The sequence below is a fragment of the Triticum urartu genome, chromosome 6A (assembly GCF_056163025.1).
Source record: "Triticum urartu cultivar PI428250 chromosome 6A, HENAU_Tu73, whole genome shotgun sequence".
In the NCBI taxonomy this organism is placed as follows: Eukaryota; Viridiplantae; Streptophyta; class Magnoliopsida; order Poales; family Poaceae; genus Triticum; species Triticum urartu.
Genome location: NC_141878.1, coordinates 512996991 through 513010490, shown reverse-complemented (window position 1 = coordinate 513010490; position 13500 = coordinate 512996991). Strand labels below are relative to the sequence as shown.

The window sequence follows — 13500 nt, the reverse complement described above, 5'->3', positions numbered from 1 at the left end:
CATCAAGTGTTGATGGTCAACAAGACCACTAGTTTCAAGAAAAAGGGCAAGGGGGAGAAGAAGGGGAACTTCAAGAAGAACAGCAAGCAAGTTGCTGCTCAGGAGAAGAAACCCAAGTCTGGACCTAAGCCTGAAACTGAGTGCTTCTACTGCAAGCAGACTGGTCACTGGAAGTGGAACTGCCCCAAGTATTTGGCGGATAAGAAGGATGGCAAGCTTAACAAAGGTATATGTGATATACATGTTATTGATGTGTACCTTACTAGAGCTCGCAGTAGCACCTGGGTATTTGATACTGGTTCTGTTGCTAATATTTGCAACTCGAAACAGGGACTATGGATTAAGCGAACACTGGCGAAGGACGAGGTGACGATGCACGTGGGAAATGGTTCCAAAGTCGATGTGATCGCGGTCGGCACGCTACCTCTACATCTACCATCGGGATTAGTATTAGACCTAAATAATTGTTATTTGGTGCCAGCGTTGAGCATGAACATTATATCTGGATCTTGTTTGATGCGAGACGGTTATTCGTTTAAATCAGAGAATAATGGTTGTTCTATTTATATGAGTAATATCTTTTATGGTCATGCACCCTTGAAGAGTGGTCTATTCTTGATGAATCTCGATAGTAGTGATACACATATTCATAATGTTGAAGCCAAAAGATGCAGAGTTAATAATGTTAGTGCAACTTATTTGTGGCACTGCCGTTTAGGTCATATCGGTGTAAAGCGCATGAAGAAACTCCATACTGATGGACTTTTGGAACCACTTGATTATGAATCACTTGGTACTTGCGAACCGTGCCTTATGGGCAAGATGACTAAAACGCCATTCTCCGGCACTATGGAGAGAGCAACAGATTTGTTGGAAATCATACATACAGATGTATGTGGTCCAATGAATGTTGAAGCTCGTGGCGGATATCGTTATTTTCTCACCTTCACAGATGATTTAAGCAGATATGTGTATATCTACTTAATGAAACATAAGTCTGAAACATTTGAAAAGTTCAAAGAATTTCGGAGTGAAGTTGAAAATAATCGTAACAAGAAAATAAAGTTTCTACGATCTGATCGTGGAGGAGAATATTTGAGTTACGAGTTTGGTTTACATTTGAAACAATGCGGAATAGTTTCGCAACTCACGCCACGCGGAACACCACAGCGTAATGGTGTGTCCGAACGTCGTAATCATACTTTACTTGATATGGTGCGATCTATGATGTCTATTACAGATTTACCATATCGTTTTGGGGTTATGCTTTAGAGACGGCCGCATTCACGTTAAATAGGGCACCATCAAAATCCGTTGAGACGACGCCTTATGAACTATGGTTTGGCAAGAAACCAAAGTTGTCATTTCTGAAAGTTTGGGGCTGCGATGCTTATGTGAAAAAGCTTCAACCTGATAAGCTCGAACCCAAATCGGAGAAATGTGTCTTCATAGGATACCCAAAGGAGACTCTTGGGTACACCTTCTATCACAGATCCGAAGGCAAGACATTTGTTGCTAAGAATGGATCCTTTCTAGAGAAGGAGTTTCTCTCGAAAGAAGTGAGTGGGAGGAAAATAGAACTTGATGAGGTAACTGTACCTGCTCCCTTGTTAGAAAGTAGTACATCACAGAAACCGGTTTGTGTGAGACCTACACCAATTAGTGAGGAAGCTAATGATGATGATCATGAAACTTCAGAACAAGTTACTACTAAACCTCGTAGATCAACCAGAGTATGATCCGCACCAGAGTGGTATGGTAATCCTGTTCTGGAAGTCATGATACTAGATCATGATGAACCTACGAACTATGAAGAAGCGATGGTGAGCCCAGATTCCACAAAATGGCTTGAAGCCATGAAATCTGAGATGGGATCCATGTATGAGAACAAAGTGTGGACTTTGGTTGACTTGCCCAATGATCGGCAAGCAATTGATAATAAATGGATCTTCAAGAAGAAGACTGACGCTGACGGTAATGTTACTGTCTACAAAGCACGACTTGTTGCAAAAGGTTTTCAACAAGTTCAAGGGATTGACTACGATGAGACCTTCTCACCCGTAGCGATGCTTAAGTCTGTCCGAATCATGTTAGCAATTGCAGCATTTTATGATTATGAAATTTGGCAGATGGATGTCAAAACTGCATTCCTGAATGGATTTCTGGAAGAAGAGTTGTATATGATGCAACCGGAAGGTTTTGTCGATCCAAAGGGAGCTAACAAAGTGTGCAAGCTCCAATGATCCATTTATGGACTGGTGCAAGCATCTCGCAGTTGGAATAAACACTTTGATAGTGTGACCAAAGCATTTGGTTTTATACAGACTTTTGGAGAAGCCTGTATTTACAAGAAAGTGAGTGGGAGCTCTGTAGCATTTCTGATATTATATGTGGATGACATATTGCTAATCGGAAATGATATAGAATTTCTGGATAGCATAAAGGGATACTTGAATAAGAGTTTTTCAATGAAATACCTCGGTGAAGCTGCTTACATATTGGGCATTAAGATCTATAGAGATAGATCAAGACGCTTAATTGGACTTTCACAAAGCACATACCTTGACAAAGTTATGAAGAAGTTCAAAATGGATCAAGCAAAGAAAGGATTCTTGCCTGTGTTACAAGGTGTGAAGTTGAGTAAGACTCAATGCCCGACCACTGCAGAAGATAGAGAGAAAATGAAAGATGTTCCCTATGCTTCAGCCATAGGCTCTATCATGTATGCAATGATGTGTACCAAACCTGATGTGTGCCTTGCTATAAGTCTAGCGGGGAGGTACCAAAGTAATCCAGGAGTGGATCACTGGATAGCGGTTAAGAACATCCTGAAATACCTGAAAAGGACTAAGGATATGTTTCTCGTATATGGAGGTGACAAAGAGCTCATCGTAAATGGTTACGTTGATGCAAGCTTTGACACTGATCCGGACGATTCTAAATCGCAAACCGGATACGTATTTATATTAAACAGTGGAGCTGTCAATTGGTGCAGTTCTAAACAAAGCATCGTGGCGGGATCTACATGTGAAGCAGAGTACATAGCTGCTTCGAAAGCAGCAAACAAAGGTGTCTGGATGAAGGAGTTCATATCCGATCTAGGTGTCATACCTAGTGCATCGGGTCCAATGAAAATCTTTTGTGACAATACTGGTGCAATTGCCTTGGCAAAGGAATCCAGATTTCACAAGAGAACCAAGCACATCAAGAGACGCTTCAATTCCATCCGGGATCTAGTCCAGGTGGGAGACATAGAGATTTGCAAGGTACATACGGATCTGAATGTAGCAGACCCATTGACTAAGCCTCTTCCACGAGCAAAACATGATCAGCACCAAGGCTCCATGGGTGTTAGAATCATTACTGTGTAATCTAGATTATTGACTCTAGTGCAAGTGGGAGACTGAAGCAAATATGCCCTAGAGGCAATAATAAAGTTATTATTTATTTCCTTATATCATGATAAATGTTTATTATTCATGCTAGAATTGTATTAACCGGAAACATAATACATGTGTGAATACATAGACAAACAGAGTGTCACTAGTATGCCTCTACTTGACTAGCTCGTTAATCGAAGATGGTTATGTTTCCTAACCATAGACATGAAGTTGTCATTTGATTAACGGGATCACATCATTAGGAGAATGATGTGATTGACATGACCCATTCCATTAGCTTAGCATCCGATCGTTTAGTATGTTGCTATTGCTTTCTTCATGACTTATACATGTTCCTATGACTATGAGATTATGCAAATCCCGTTTACCGGAGGAACACTTTGTGTGCTACCAAACGTCACAAGTAACTGGGTGGTTATAAAGGTGCTCTATAGGTGTCTCCAAAGGTACATGTTGGGTTGGCGTATTTCGAGATTAGGATTTGTCACTCCGATTGTCGGAGAGGTATCTCTGGGCCCTCTCGGTAATGCACATCACTTAAGCCTTGCAAGCAATGCAACCAATAAGTTAGTTGAAAGATGATGTATTACAGAACGAGTAAAGATACTTGACGGTTACGATATTGAGCTAGGTATTGAGATACCGACGATCGAATCTCGGGCAAGTAACATACCGATGACAAAGGGAACAAACGTATGTTGTTATGCGGTCTGACCGATAAAGATCTTCATAGAATATGTAGGAGCCAATATGAGCATCCAGGTTCCGCTATTGGTTATTGACCGGAGACGTGCCTCGGTCATGTCTACATTGTTCTCGAACTCGTAGGGTCCGCACGCTTAACGTTACGATGACAGTTTCATTATGAGTTTACATATTTTGATGTACTGAAGGTTGTTCGGAGTCCCGGATGTGATCACGGACTTGACGAGGAGTCTCGAAATGGTCGAGAAATAAAGATCGATATATTGGACAACTATATTTGGACACCGAAAGGTTCCGGGTGAGATTGGGACAATACCGGATCACCGGGAGGTTATCGGAACCCCCCGGGAGGTATATGGGCATTATTGGGCCTTAGTGGAAAGGAGGGGAAAGGAGCAAGGGAGGGCCCCCCCCAAGCCCAATCCGAATTGGGAGGGGGGCCGGCCCCCCTTTCCTTCCTCCCTCCTTCCTCTTCCTTCCCTCTCCTACTCCTAATAGGAAAAAGGGGAGTCCTACTCCCTGTGGGAGTTGGACTCCCCCTTAGAGCGCGCCACCCTCCTTGGCCGGCCCCCTCTTCCACTCCTTTGTATACGGGGGCAGGGGCACCCCATAGACACAACAATTGATCATTGATCTCTTAGCCGTGTGCGGTGCCCCCTCCACCATAGTCCTCGATAATATTGTAGCGGTGCTTAGGCGAAGCCCTACAACGGTAAAACATCAAGATCGTCACCACGCCGTCGTGCTGACGGAACTCATCCCCGACAGTTTGCTGGATCGGAGTCCGGGGATCGTCATCGAGCTGAACGTGTGCTAAAACTCGGAGGTGCCGTAGTTTCGGTGCTTGACCGGTCGGGCCGTGAAGACGTATGACTACATCAACCGCGTTGTGCTAACGCTTCCGCTTCCGGTCTATGAGGGTACGTAGACAACACTCTCCCCTCTCGTTGCTATGCATCACCATGATCTTAAATTTTTTGAAATTACTACGTTCCCCAACATAACCAACCATGCCTCAACTACAATAAGTTTATCAAAGGAAATTAAGCATCACCAGATTGGTGCGGCCATCACTTGCTCTTATGTCGCCATGATCATGAGTCATGTCCACCTCAGTAATGTGCAAGAGCCTACCAGCAGGCATCGACCTCACGATGTTGTGCGCCCTGATTGCAGATTGTTGTAAAGCTGATGAACCCTGTAGTACGATGTCCTTGACACCGCCCTTCTGTCAACATGCCCAATTCCAAATGAAAGCACACTCATAACATATCAGCTCAATGGGGTTAATGGAAGTTTATGCTCAAAGCAAGCTATAGTATGAGTTTTACAAAGGGCCCAACAGAAGGCATCAATACCAGTAACATAAATATTAGGTCCAAATGGGAGTTCATGAATCCCGCTAAAGTATTGAGTGAAACATGATGCTATCATAGGCACCAATGGATATACATATCGATCTCCACATATACGATACAACATAACAAGAAAAAATGATGAATATCCTTATCCTCTTCACAGAATCTACAAGTAAAATCCCGCACCCACTTATTTTTTTCAAAGCGGAGGTAAAAGATTTGCCTCATCAAATAATTAAGTAGAAGACAATTGTCTGGTTAATTGACGAAAAAGTGGGCGAAAATCGTTACAGCATGGCCACATGTGGACTACTCCCAAAGCATAAATCTCAAAGACCACCCTACCAGACGAGCAAACGCCTCCAACCAGCTACAACCACAAACCTCAAGTCCATGGATCAAAACATTGCAAAAGAACCACCATCAAAAACACATCAACAAATACATCAGACACGACTACCGGAAAGAAGAGAACAATCCATCAAATAGTCACAGACGCCTTGCCTATGGCGCCCTTGCTTTTGCTCCCAAATGATTTCTCTTGCAGGGTGTCAGGGCAATGGCTAGTGCACACTCTCTTGCTCTTGTCTCTGATTGCCTTCTCCTTTAGGAGGCAATGGGCGATTAGGGCCAAAATCGGACAAACCATTATGGAGAGTTTTAAAAGTAAATTTACTAGACTTTGTAAATTTTCAAAGATAGAGATCAGGGCTCTTGTTGAGAGCCACCCGCATCATCATACTTCTCAAAGCATTTCATTGGTGTTGCAGGTCATGATCCTATTCCTACCATCTCCTGAATCTGAAGGTCCAACCCATCCCTAACCTAAGAAGCTCCCCCCCTCAGATTTCTATTAAAGGAACCATCTGGTTCAAGTTCAACCTAACAAACTACAACAAAAAACCGCATAACACACCGCATATTAGACACATTACACTGTTGATCCAAACACACCGCATAACAAAGTTCCATAAACTTGTTACAAAGGGGCAAGTTCCCACACCAAAAGTCAGTTTATTTCCCATCACCCACTAGCATCTTTCTGCCTTGCACATAGAATTTCTCAACCCTGAGTAAACCACATCACATAGCTGAGTCACTTTGTTTATTAGAGACCTTGGAGATGAGTGAGGATTTGTGCTCTTGGTGTCACACATCCTTATATGAATTTAGCATTAAAAAGGGTACCAGGAAATTTCAAAAAAAATCTGAATTTTTTTGGGATATCAAACTTGGGACGCAAATACCAAATTTTTTCATCGGCGGGTCAATGCTAGGAGGAGAAAGAATCACATTCACCGGCTCAAACACAATCACGGCTGGGTCACAGATCATGAGCAAAAGGAGCAACTCGTCCATGCGCACTTTTCTAGCGTCATGGAAAAGGGGGAGGCGAGATCCATAGACTTTAATTGGGAGGAGCTCGATTTGGAGACCCACAATTTGGCTTGCCTTGGGGACCCCATAACCGAGGATGAGGTGCGGGACGCCATTAATCAAATGCCAGGGGACAAGGCTCCCGGGCCGGATGGTTTTACCGGTCCCTTCTTTAAAAAAATGTTGGAGTACCATCAAGGTGGACGTCATGAGGGTGGTCTCCTCCTTTGCCAATCTGCGCACAACTGGCCTTCATTGGCTCAACACTGCAAATGTTGTGCTCCTCCCAAAAAAAGAGGGGGCCGAGGATATTTCTGACTATCGCCCTGTTAGTCTTATTCACGCCATTGCAAAGATTATTGCGAAAATATTGGCAATCCGCCTAGCCCCCCATATGCATAAGCTCATCTCAAATGCCCAGAGTGCCTTCATAAAGACAAGAAGTATCCATGACAATTTCATGTATGTTCGCAATCTTGCGCGACGCCTCCACTTGCGGAAAACTCCGTCCCTCCTGTTCAAGCTCGATATTCGGAAGGCTTTTGACTCTGTCAAATGGGAGTATATCTTGGACCTTCTTCAGAGGCTTGGAGTCCCGCCCATGCTTCGAACTGGATCGTCGCCCTATTGTGCTCCTCGTCCTCGCGCGTCCTTTTGAATGGTGTGCCAAGCAAGCCCATCCCTCACGGCCGCGGCTTTAGACAAGGGGACCCGGTCCCCTCCTTGCTATTTGTCATTGCCATGGACCCGCTGCACAAGATTCTTGAGCTAGAATCGAGAAAAGGGCTCTTTCACAAGATCTGTGGCGCGTGGCATGGCTGTTAGGACTTCCCTATACGCAGATGACGCAACAGTCTTTATGGCCCCAATCAAGAAAGACATTGACAACCTAGCCACCATTCTGCATCTATTCGCCAATGTCACCAGCCTTGTCACAAACTTCCAGAAGAGCTCAGTGGTTCCCATTCGTCGTGGACAACTCAACTTGACATGCATCCTTCATGCCCTTCCTGCGTCACGGGCTTTGTTTCCAATGAAATACTTGGGGCTTCCTCTCACGGTGTGGAAGCTTAGAAAGGTCGACTACCAGTACCTAGAGGACAAAGCGGCTGCTAAGTTGACCACTTGGGATGGTCAAAATATCACTGCCATTGGTCGATGTGCCCTTGTTAAGTCGGTGCTGTCTTCGCAACTCGTCTTCTCCATCACACCGCTCATTGTGCCAACGTCCACTCTACACAACATAAACAAGCTCGAAAGATCCTTTCTCTGGGAGGGCACGGACAAGACCACTGGTGCAAAATGCAAGGTGAATTGGGATGCGGTGTGCCGGCCAAAGGATCTTGGTGGCCTTGGCATACTTAACACGGAGAAATTTGCTCGGGCTCTTCACTTGCGTTGGTTATGGTTTGAATGGAAAGAGCCCACCAAGCTTTGGGTGGGTATGCGAGACCCGTGCAACATGATGGACTACTCCTTGTTCTATGCCTCCTCATCAATATTTGTTGGAAATGGAGCAAGGACGCCATTTTGGGATGCGCCATGGGTGAATGACCGCAAGCCTAGGGACATTGCACCTCTAATTTACGAGGCGTCTGATACGTCTCCAACGTATCTATAATTTTTGATAGCTCCATGCTATATTATCTACTATTTTGGATGTTTATGGGCTTTATTATACACTTTTATGTCATTTGTGGGACTAACCTATTAACCCAGAGCCCAGTGCCACTTTCTGTTTTTACCTTGTTTTAGAATATCGCAGAAAAGAAAAACCAAACGGAGTCCAATTGACCTGAAACTTCACGGAACTTATTTTTGGATCAGAAGCAACCAGGGAGACTTGGAGTCTACGTCAAGGAAGCTTCAAGGAGGCCACGAGGTAGGGGGGCGCGCCCACCCCCCTAGGGCGCGCCCTCCACCCTCGTGGGCCCCTCGTGGCTCCCCTGACGTACTTCTTTCGCCTATATATCTCCATATACCCTAAAAACATCCGAGAGCACAATAGATCGGGAGTTCTGCCGCCAGAAGCCTCCGTAGCCACCGAAAGCCAATCTAGACCCGTTCCGACACCCTGCCGGAGGGGGCAATCCCTCTCCGGTAGCCATCTTCATCATCTCGGTGCTCTCCATGACGAGGAGGGAGTAGTTCTCCCTCGGGGCTGAGGGTATGTACCAGTAGCTATGTGTTTGATCTCTCTCTCTCTCTCTCTCTCTCTCTCGTGTTCTTAAGGTGATACGATCTTGATGTATCGCGAGCTTTGCTATTATAGTTGGATCCTATGATGTTTCTCCCCCCCCCTCTACTCTCTTGTAATGAATTGAGTTTCCCCTTTGAAGTTATCTTATCGGATTGAGTCTTTAAAGATTTGAGAACACTTGATGTATGTCTTGCCATGCATATCTATGGTGACAATGGGATATCATGTGATTCACTTGATGTATGTTTTGGTGATCAACTTGCGGGTTCCGCCCATGAACCTATGCATAGGGGTTGGCACACGTTTTCGTCGTGATTCTCCGGTAGAAACTTTGGGGCACTCTTTGAGGTTCTATGTGTTGGTTGAATAGATGAATCTAAGTTTGTGTGATACATATCGTATAATCATACCCACGGATACTTGAGGTGACGTTGGAGTATCTAGGTGACATTAGGGTTTTGGTTGATTTGTGTCTTAAGATGTTATTCTAGTATGAACTCTAGGGCTGCTTGTGACACTTATAGGAATAGCCCAACGGATTGATTGGAAAGAATAACTTTGAGGTGGTTTCCTACCCTACCATAATCTCTTCGTTTGTTCTCCGCTATTAGTGACTTTGGAGTGACTCTTTGTAGCATGTTGAGGGATGGTTATATGATCCAATTATGTTATTATTGTTGAGAGGACTTGCACTAGTGAAAGTATGAACCCTAGGCCTTGTTTCAACGCATTGCAATACCGTTTACGCTCACTTTTATCATTAGTTACCTTGCTGTTTTTATAATTTCAGATTACAAATACCTTTATCTACCATCCATATTGCACTTGTATCACCATCTCTTCGCCGAACTAGTGCACCTATACAATTTACCATTGTATTGGGTATGTTGGGGACACAAGAGACTCTTTGTTATTTGGTTGCAGGGATGCTTGAGAGAGAACATCTTCATCCTACGCCTCCTACGGATTGATAAACCTTAGGTCATCCACTTGAGGGAAATTTGCTACTGTCCTACAAACCTCTGCACTTGGAGGCCCAACAATGTCTACAAAAAGAAGGTTGTGTAGTAGACATCAGCGTCCACGAGGAAAAATTGGAAGGTGCACGAAGCTCTCAGCAACGATGTGTGGGTCTCGATAATATGCATCCCGGACTCGTTTTCACTGAATCACTTACGTCAGTTTGTCACCCTCTGGACAACGCTTCGTGGCTTCCATCTCGAGGAGGATGCCGAAGATGATATTGTATGGAAGCACACCGCTAGCGGGCAATACACGGCCGAGTCGGCATACAAAGCGCAATTCCTTGGCACAATCAAATCCCCTATGGAGCACACTGTGTGGAGGGCTTGGGCTCCCCCCAAAGTCAAATTCTTCGCTTGGCTGGCTATTCAAAACATAATTTGGACGGCAGACAGATTGGAGAAGCGCGGATGGCCAAACTGTGGCCTTTGTACACTTTGCAAGCAGGAGCAAGAGTCTGTTGACCACCTTTTCTACAAATGCCGCTTCTCTATCCGCCTATGGGGATTAGTCAAGGACTGGCTGCAACTGGTGAGCATTGATACTTCCTCATGGCACCTCTCAGGCAACATCGAAGAGTAGTGGGTGGGCCTCTCCGACACATCTATCCCCAACAGGAAGGCGATGGCCTCGCTCACCATGCTAGTCGCCTGGACCATTTGGACCGAGAGGAATGCGCGAGTGTTCCGTCAGAAGAGTGCTCCGCCGACAGTTCTACTCGCCAACATTAAGAAGGAGGCCACGCTTTGGGTATCAGCGGGTGCAAGAAAGTTGGGATACTTGACGACGCGAGAGTAGTTGGTCACCTTTATTTCGGGTGTTGCGGCGCTGTCAGTGTTGTAACACGAACATAAACTCTATTCCACTTATTTAATGAATGAGGCAAATCTTTTGCCTCTCTTCAAAAAAAAAACTTGGGTGCCCATTGGACACACGTATTCAGTTTCTGGGGAATGGGTGCCCGTGGTAATCTCGATAAAAAAGTCAAAAGAATCCTACTATGTATAAAAATATATTTGGATAGATCGTATGTCGGACCGTATTTCCTTCGCCACAGATACCATGGGTACCCATTCCCCACAAAACTAAACACGGGGTGTACGATGGGCACCCATGTTTGATATCCCAAAACTTCAGATTTTTTTAAATTTCCTAGTATTTTAATGCTATATTTATATAGGGGTGTGTGGCACCTGGGAGCTACAATGCATTTCCCCTATGGAGATGCCATCCTGAAACTTATATTCTGGCCTAACAATTTGCTGCCAGGGGCCATCACTGCTCTCAAGCTTCCACCACCATTTGCTCAGCAGGCTAATATTGAACAGTCTCGATTATTCACACCCAAATCCTCCTTCATGTTTGGGCACTAGTAGTCACCTGTAATAACAAGTCAGCTGATCCATCGAGCTCTAGACCAATCGAGCTTATAGTACGCTGAAAAAAGACCAGTCGTTCTTAGGAAAAAACGTTCATCACACAAGGATCTTAGGAGAAAACGCCGGATCTGCAGAAGCAGCAACGGCCATGCCAAATGGAGGACTAAATTATATTTGCATTAACAGGTTTCATTTTTAATTGTACAGCGACAGCACATGTTCAACGAACAAGACACGAATAATACGGAGTACAAATTCCATCTCGAAGAAAAAACACGGGGTACAAATCACGGTCGGGGTCGGTTAATTTCCAGACGAAGCAACCTTCTTGGCCAGCTTAGCGAAGAGGCTGCCGTCGTAGACGCTGCGCGCGGTGTCCTTCTGAAGGAAGCCGTCCTTGTCCTTGGCGAGGCTGTAGAGCATGCCCCACTCCGCCTTCGACGCCGCCCTGCAACCGCCGGCGGAGTTAGCACGGCGACACCTCGACCGTCGGCATGAATAAGAGAGATAAATTATTACCATCCTTTGAAGTCACCCTCCTTCCTGTTGGCAGTGCGCATCTCCCCCAGCTCGTCCTCGTTCAGGGCGTTCGGCTTGACCTTGGCGTACTTGGCGAATATGTCGTTGAACTTGGCCGGAACGAACCTTCCTTGAGCATCGTACGAGCCGCTGTCGCTCCCGTGGATCCCTTTATGGATGTTGGCTATGTAGATGCAAACCGCGACGTCGTAGCATTTTCCTGCATGTTATGTTTGTATCAGGTACTGTGTCCACGGGTTCTGTACTCGTGTCAAGAGTAGGGCACACAGTTGCAGGTGTACACAAAAGGACGTGTTGGACGACAAGTGTGCTTGCGCGTAAAGCGTTTATTTAGGCCGCCAACCTTGCCATATATGCACCAAACTAACTGACTATGAGGAGACTGGAGGAGCACGCCGAAGAAAGATGACCTTGTAAACTCATAACTGTCGCCTACGAACTACTGAACAAGTAACAACCCCGATGATATTTGACATGGATTAAGCGCCCAAGGGAACATGGAAACGGCATGAGATTGTTTACGCGTGTTGGACAAGTGAGAGAAAGAGCATGGCCGTACAGGTCTGGTCTTGGGTCCGATGGCTCCGTTGATCAGGGTCGCGCTGGCCGCCGCCTCGATAGCTCCGAGACCGATGGCACGAAGCCCTGCATGCATGCACACAAAGGGGCAAAATTAGAAGTCTGCGACGACGGCCAGCCGTCGATGCAAAAAAGGACCGAAGCCGATAAACAAGGGGGGCGGAGAAGACGCGTGATCGACGGTCGTTTCCTCACCTTGCTCGGTCTCGGAGAAGGAGACGATGCCGTCGTTGTCGGTGTCGAAGAACGCCACGTGCTTCTCCAGCGCCGTCGTCCAGACCGGAGCCGCCGCCGCCGCCTGGCTCCCTGTCAGAATCGAAGCGAATCAGTTAACAATTCAAACAGAAATGGGCGATATATACAAAAAGATCGTGCCCCGGCCGGAAACCATCGACTTACAGGAGGACACGACGAGCAGAAGCAGGAGGGGCGCGGCCGCCGCCGCGGGCAGAGATGACAGCCGACGTTGGCCGGTGGCGCCCATCGTGTCTGGCGATTCCTCCTCTCTCTCGACCCCCTCTCTCTCTCTCTCTCCCAAGCTGACTCCCGATCTATCCTTATCTATCCCCTGGTCGAGGCTGCGTCTGCGTTGCCTCTGAGCCTCGACGTGCGGCCCTATTTATAGGACGGCCAGCGCCCCGGGTAGGCGTGTGGCGGCCTCGCCATCCCATCACAGGCGGCCTGGGGAGACCTCACGCGAATTCATTTACAGCGCAGAAACGTGGACCGCCTGCCATTAACAGAACGACAGAGAAGCTCTGGGAATCCAGCATGCACGACCGATCGGTGCGAAATCGCGAGATACGCTGCAAGTAAATGCGCGGGTGTAAATTTGGAGGACAAAATTAATATCCACCAAGAATGCGGATTGCGCACAGGCTGTGAGTGCTGATTTTCCTTTGTTTTTGATGGAAGGCTGTGAATGCTGATTAATGGAG

The 13500-nt window shown here is 46.1% G+C and overlaps 1 protein-coding gene across 1 annotated transcript; it reads right to left on the bottom strand.

Moving 5' to 3' along the window:
- Window positions 1-11599: 11599 nt before the first annotated feature.
- LOC125512506 (putative peroxygenase 5) lies at window positions 11600-13167 on the bottom strand. The gene is given in 6 exon segments (XM_048677603.2): window positions 11600-11891; window positions 11963-12158; window positions 12161-12182; window positions 12543-12628; window positions 12758-12868; window positions 12962-13167. Coding segments are annotated over 6 exon segments (645 nt in total). The 5' UTR covers window positions 13047-13167; the 3' UTR covers window positions 11600-11746.
- Between the last annotated feature and the right edge of the window lie 333 nt (window positions 13168-13500).